The following is a 6,938-nucleotide window of genomic DNA, read 5'->3' as shown; positions in this document are numbered from 1 at the left end:
GTATTAGAAGTTCAAACAATTACATTTAATATTTATATGTAACAAATTCTTTGAATTTTAATTAAATATACACAATTTTTAACTAAATATAGAAAACTTCTAATGCTTTTATTATATATGAATAGTTCTACAAGCTGAGTTATAGAAGTGACAGCTTAGAAGTATTCTCGTATATTCATTTATTTATTAAATACTTGTTTCAAACGTTAATTCATTAAAAATTCAAATTGCATTAACGACAGAATCAAAATAAGTATGATTTAGTGGCAGATCAGGAAAAACGATTCATATTTTCACTAAGTAAAGTGACAAACACATTTGAGGAAGGAGGGAAAATAAAAACAGGTACAATGACTCGCATTGAGCCTAATTAGCTCATGACCATATTTATATACACTTTTGTCTAAACAGTTGAAAAATTTGAAAAGTAAAATTTATATGTATGATATCTCGCTTTCAGCATTTACAAAACACGAGGATTATTAAAGTAAGTAAATATTTAACGTTCCGGTAACTCTCATATTCATTTTATATGTTTTTAATATTATTTTCATTAAATGTACCAAGAGACATGATCTCATAAACTTACATCTGTCAAACAGCATGAGAACGAGCGAGCATGATATATACATTGACAAGACCTGAATGCAACGTAAATATGCTGTAATTAACAGACATCTTATTTATATTGCTTGCATATAATATTTTACGCTCGTTCATATAAGGTGAATATGAGAGTTACGGGAATGTTTAGTAATTATTTGCTTTAACGATCCATGTGTTCTGTACGTGCTGAAAGTGACATATCATACATTACACACATATGGATTTTACTCTTCAAATTTTCCAACTGTTTAGATTAAAGTATATATGAATATAATCATGAAACAGAGAGCTAATTAGGCCCCATGGGAGTAATTAAACCTGTTTTATTTTCCCTTCTTCCTCGAATGTGTATGTCATTTATACTAGTAAAAACATGAATCGCTTTTCCCGATGTGTTACTAAGTCATACTTATTTTGATTCTGTTGTTAATGCACTTTGAATTTTTAATAAATTAACGTTTGAAACAAGTATCTAATGAATAAATGAATATACCAGAATACTTCTAAGCTGCAACTATATAACTCAACTTCTATAACTCAACTTCTATAACTCAACTTTTAAATTTAATCATATTACAGGCATTTGAAGTATTCTCGTATATACATTTATTTATTAAATACTATGTTGTAACGACAATTTAGGGGTGCAATCAGCATCAACGATTTGATAGAGATACTTCCTTTTTATTATTACGTCCGAAAAGATACATAACAACAATACAGTCTTGAATCATATCTGAATCTACATATCTGAACAGAGAGGCTCCGCATGCCGGAAAAACAGCATGCGCCATCTGATCAATCTGAAGGGAGATCAGCCATCAACCAAATATCGACCAATAGAAAATCATAATAATTCTCCCACACTTAAAAGAAAACATGAATATCTTCTGAAAATTAAATAGTATGTGATAATAGCATGGAATAATAAAAGGAATATTATTTTAAAATGTAGTTGTTTAAATGTGATGGCGCCTTGCGTATACGCTGTGACCGTCTAATAGTATTTGGTAATGTTCTTGGTTGATCTACAGGAGGTCCTTCTGATGGATCTTCAGGTAGAATGGCGACTGAAACTGGTGAAGCTGGCTTCGAATACTCCATATAGTGACCCAGTTCCGCAAAGAATTTTTCTTCTGGTTTGATCTCTTCTTCCCCTCCTTTAGTATCTGGTGCAAATCGAACTTCTTCTTTTTTTACTTCCGTGCTGCGTAATTGATCGATGTGTCTTTTGAAAATGTACCCATCGTCTAATTTGATAAGATAATGGAGTTGACCAAGTCCTGATGACGGTACCAAACTTCCATGTAGGCTTTAAGTTCGTATAATATCGTGCCTGTACTCTCTCTCCTACTGGTAAATTGCGAGTGCCTGGAATTTTCTGGTAATTACTCGTCTTCTTGCATGGTTTGAGAGCATCTAATTTAATCCGGATAGCACGATGAAGATAAAGTTCCGCTGGAGACTTCCCACATGCGAGTGGAGTAGCCCTGTATCTAAATAAGATTTCTCGAACTTTTTGGTTTAATGTTAGGTTTTCATCTTTCATGGATTTGAGACGTTGTTTTAATGTTTGAATATTTCTTTCGGCGAGTCCGTTGGTAGCAGGATGTCCTGGCGCTATGAATTTTTGGAAGATACCGCTTTCACGAGAAAATTGCTTGAATATTTCACTGACAAATATTGTTGCATTATCGGAGACCATAACATCAGGAAATCCGTGGATTGAGAAAATATCTTTTAGAAGTTCGATGGTCTTTTCTGATGTTGGTGCTTCCTTGATGATTCGAATTTCAGCCCATTTAGATCGAGCATCTACTACTACTAAAAAATAATGGTTCTCGAATGGACCTGCATAATCTATGTGAATACGGTTCCAGTTAGATGTCGGTTGTTCCCATTGATGTAATGGAGCTTTTGCCGGACTGGTTTTTACTTCTGCGCAGTTTTGGCATGATTTTACCATTCGTTCGATATCTCGATCGATTCCTTTCCAAATGCAATAACGGCGTGCCAGCTGTTTCATTTTTGTAATGCCAACATGCGTTTTATGCAATTCTTCGAGGATTTGTGGTTGTAGGATTTTTGGGATAACTACGCGTTGTCCTTTGAATAATATTCCTGCTTCGAGAGTATATTCGATGTCATCGGCTTCTTCGCTGAGTAGTTTCCTTTTAATTTTTGAAAGAGTTTCATCCTTATCGGTTTCTTGTATAATATTTTCGGCTGTAATATTTTCAGATGAAATTTCGAAAATAGTTAAATAACATAGTTGGTGGACTTCTTCATTGATGGCAATATCCGTTGAATAATATTTTTGATCTACTGGAGCTCTGGATAAACAATCTACATTGATATTTTCAGATCCCTTTTTATATTCGACTTCGTAGTCAAATCCTGATAAAAATGATGCATATCTAAGTAATCGAGCTGAGGTCATAGCTGGTAATTTATTATTCTGGTGAAAAATTCTAGTGAGAGGTCGATTATCAGTTATTAGTTTAAATTTGCGACCATACACGTACATAAAGAATCGATTGACTGCAAAAATGATTGCGAGCGCTTCACGATCAAGTTGACTGTAATTTCTTTCTGCGGACGTTAGTGATCTAGATGCGAATGCAATCGGTTTTTCGATGCCATCAATAATGTGCGATAAAACTCCTGCGATGCCTGTAGGACTAGCATCACATGTAATAACTATAGGGAGTTCTGGTTCGTATGGCGTTAGTACTTGATCGCTTGAAATTTCATTTTTAAGTTTTATAAATGCATTTTCACAGCTATTATTCCATTTGAATTTCGAATCTTTTAAGAGTAATTTTCTTAATGGATATGTAATTGTTGATGCGTTTGGAATAAAATTGGAATAATATGTTACCATACCTAAGAAACGGCGTACATCTCCAACGTTGGATGGTCTCGGCATATTAATTATGGCTTCGATTTTCTTTGGAGATTTTGAAATTTTGTTGAATCCAATATTGTGCCCAAGGTATTCAATTTCTTCTTGGAAGAATAAGCATTTGCTTTTATTAAGATGTAGATCATATTCCTTTAAGCGTTGTAAACAGGCATATAAATTTTGTTGACATTCTTCCTTGGTAGATCCATGGACAATAATGTCATCGAAATATGCCAGAGTTTTATTGAGGCCCGATAGAATTTGATCTATGATGCGGTTGAATTCTGATGGTGCTGTTTTTATTCCAAATGAGAGCCTATTCATTCGATATGTGCCTCGGTGAGTAGAAATAGTTTGAATTTCACTGCTTTTACTGTCGACTTGCAAGTGTAAATATGCTTTGAATAAATCGAGACGGCAAAAATAATGTGAATCCCGGAGACTATTTAATATTTCGTCGATTCGTCTAATTGGATAGTTTGCAGATACTAGTCTTTGGTTTACTCCAATTTTGTAATCTACGCACAAGCGAACATCTCCATTGACTTTTGGAATAACTACTAGAGGCGATCCCCAGTCGCTCAAGTTTACTTTTGAAATAATACCTGCTGCTTCAAGATCGTCAAGTTCCTTTTCGACTTTTTCCCGTAGTGCATATGGTACTTCTCTTTCCTTATGAAAAATCGATTTTGCACCTTCTCGCAATTGGAGTGAAATTGTGACCTTTGGTACACATCCTATCTTTTCTTCGAAAATTTCAGGAAATTGATTAACTATATCTTCGATATTGTTGATTAATTGATTCTGAGAATGGTTGATGTTGTTCCTTTCTTCGTTGTCGATTTCTTGAAGATTTATGCCTAGATGTCGAATCCATGTACGTCCTAAGAGTGGTGCCAATTCATTCGACACAACGTATAGTTTCTCGCGTGATACTTTCCTTTATATCGAACTTCGACTTCTATTTCTCCATCTGGAAGAAATACATTTTGTGTATATGACCGGAATGCAATTGTAGATTTTTGGGGGTTGATTTTTAGTTTAAGCTTTTCGAATTCTTTTCGTGGAAGTAATGTAACTCCTGCTCCTGAATCAACTTCAAAAGTTTGAGGTTGTCCTTCGATATTGACTGTAACAAAATACTTTTTGGAATTATTGCGTTCTGTATTTTGATTTTCGTATATATCGATAATATGGTTAACTCCGTAAGTTGATATGTCATCTTGTATATAATTAGTTTCTGTATTAGCTTCTGTGTTTGATTTATTTGCATTAAGAAGTGATCGTATACACACCTTTGATAAATGGCCAGACTTACTACATGCAGTACATTTTAAAGTTGATATTTTTATTCGGCAATCTTTTGCTAAATGATTGTTGTTTCCGCAACGTAGACATAATCCCTCGATGCCTAGTCGCTTGTAGTCAATCCTTGATTTGGATCTGGGTCGGTGGTTATGTCTTGATGGATTTTTCTCGCTGTTTCTTTTCCTTGATGTTGAAGTATCACGTCTGGATTTCTGTTGCTTTATTACTTTGTTAACGTCTTCCGTGTTAAATGAATGTACGGCTGGCTGGTTTTTTGAAAGTTCACGGCTGTCGATTTTTGAAGCTTCCAGTGCTAGGGCTTTTTCTGAAATTTCTTTGAACGTGGAGACATTGGATTGAAGTAGCTGTTCACGAATTGAATTATCTTTTATACCTCTAATAAACTGTGCACGTAAGAAAATTTCTGCAATAGAAACTTTACAGTCGCATGGTGATATAAATTCACAATCAGCAATGTCCCGGCGTAGAAGTGCTGTGTATTCGGCTAACGATTGATTTTCGTTTTGATACGTTGACAGAAATCGATGTTGTGCAACTTAAATATTCTTTTTAGGACACAAATGTTTTTTTAAGACTTCTACGAGATTTTGGTATTCTAGCATTGTGGGCATTTGAGGAGCTACTAATGCTGCTAACATATTATAGTATGTAGCACCGATAGAATTTAAGAGCATTTTTGCACATAGTGCTTTGTCTGATGCAACACCTTTGATTTGTAAGTAATTTTCAAATCGTTGACGATAGTACCTGAAGCTTTCCTTCTTGGCGTCGAAATTTTCGAATGACGGTAAAAGTGTAGTATTGATTAGAGGTTGGGTACCTTGCTGAGAGCTCCCTTGAGGTTGGGCGGATAATACACGCGTGATTAACTGCTGCTGGCTCTGATTTATTAAGGATAAGAATTGTTGAAACTGTTCCTGATCCATGGTTGGTTATTTATTTGTTTCCTTATCTCGTTCGATATAATGTCAGATTTTTTTTTTTTTTCTTTTCACCTCGTCGCCAAAATTGTTGTAACGACAATTTAGGGGTGCAATCAGCATCAACGATTTGATAGAGATACTTCCTTTTTATTATTACGTCCGAAAAGATACATAACAACAATACAGTCTTGAATCATACATATCTGAACAGAGAGGCTCCGCATGCCGGAAAAACAGCATGCGCCATCTGATCAATCTGAAGGGAGATCAGCCATCAACCAAATATCGACCAATAGAAAATCATAATATACTAGTTTCAAACATCAATTCATTAAAAATTTAATTTGCATTAACAACAGAATCAAAATAATTATGACTTATTGGCAGATCAGGAAAAGCGATACATACTTTCACTAAAGTGACACATTCGAGAAAGGAGGGAAGATAAAAACATGTTTAATTATGCGCATTCGGCCTAATTATTTCATGTCCATATTTATGTACATACTACACTTCTATTAAAACATGTGGAAAATTTGAACTGTATCATTCATATGTGTGTAATATATATCTTACTAGCAGATCGTACAGAACACGTAGATCGTTAAAGTAAATAATTGCTAAACGTTTCAATAGCTACCACATTTGTTTTATGCGGTTCTAATATTATTTTCATTAATTAAACCAAGGAACATAACTTTATAACCTTACATCTGTCAATTTGCATGAGAACGAACGAGCATGATATATACATTGACATTAGCTGAATGCAATGTAAATATGCTGTAATTAACAGACAGCTTATTTGTATTGCTTTCATGTAATAATTCACGCTCGCTCATTCTCATGCAGTTAGACAGTTGTAAGGTTATGAGATTATATCATTTGATTGAATTAAAGAAAAAAATATTAAGACAATATAAAATGAATTTGAGAGTAACTGGAATGTTTAGTAATTACTTACTTTAATGATGCACGTGTTTTTTAAATGCTGAAAGCGAGATGTCATACATTAAACATATATGGATTCTGCTCTTCAAATTTTCCAACTGTTTTGATAAAAGTGTATATGAATAATGTGACCATGAAACAGAGATAATTAATATTAATGCAAGTAAATATATCTGTTTTTATCTTTCTTCCTTCCTTAAACGTGTTTGTCACTTTTACTAGTG

The 6,938-nt window shown here is 34.0% G+C and overlaps 1 protein-coding gene across 1 annotated transcript; it reads right to left on the bottom strand.

The window, feature by feature from the left end:
- Positions 1 to 1,269: 1,269 nt before the first annotated feature.
- Positions 1,270 to 4,452, bottom strand: LOC120357799 (uncharacterized protein K02A2.6-like). The gene is made up of 2 exons (XM_039449335.1): positions 3,493 to 4,452; positions 1,270 to 3,003 (listed from the first exon to the last, which is right to left on the bottom strand). Exons 1-2 carry the CDS (start codon positions 3,833 to 3,835, stop codon positions 1,769 to 1,771), a joined length of 1,578 nt encoding a protein of 525 aa, XP_039305269.1. The 5' UTR covers positions 3,836 to 4,452; the 3' UTR covers positions 1,270 to 1,768.
- Positions 4,453 to 6,938: the final 2,486 nt, after the last annotated feature.

The sequence above is a fragment of the Solenopsis invicta genome, chromosome 5 (assembly GCF_016802725.1).
Source record: "Solenopsis invicta isolate M01_SB chromosome 5, UNIL_Sinv_3.0, whole genome shotgun sequence".
Lineage (NCBI taxonomy): Eukaryota > Metazoa > Arthropoda > Insecta > Hymenoptera > Formicidae > Solenopsis > Solenopsis invicta.
Note: the sequence above shows the minus strand (reverse complement) of the source record. Positions and strands in the feature narration are given on the sequence as shown.

What these genes read in the sequence shown, in the direction of transcription:
- LOC120357799 (XM_039449335.1), bottom strand. Translation starts at nt 3,835, where the DNA reads ATGAATAGGCTCTCATTTGGAATAAAAACAGCACCATCAGAATTCAAC. An exon ending in AGATGTACGCCGTTTCTTAG is followed by an intron (nt 3,004 to 3,492) that starts GTATGGTAACAT and finishes CATTTTTATCAG; the next exon opens with GATTTGACTACGAAGTCGAA.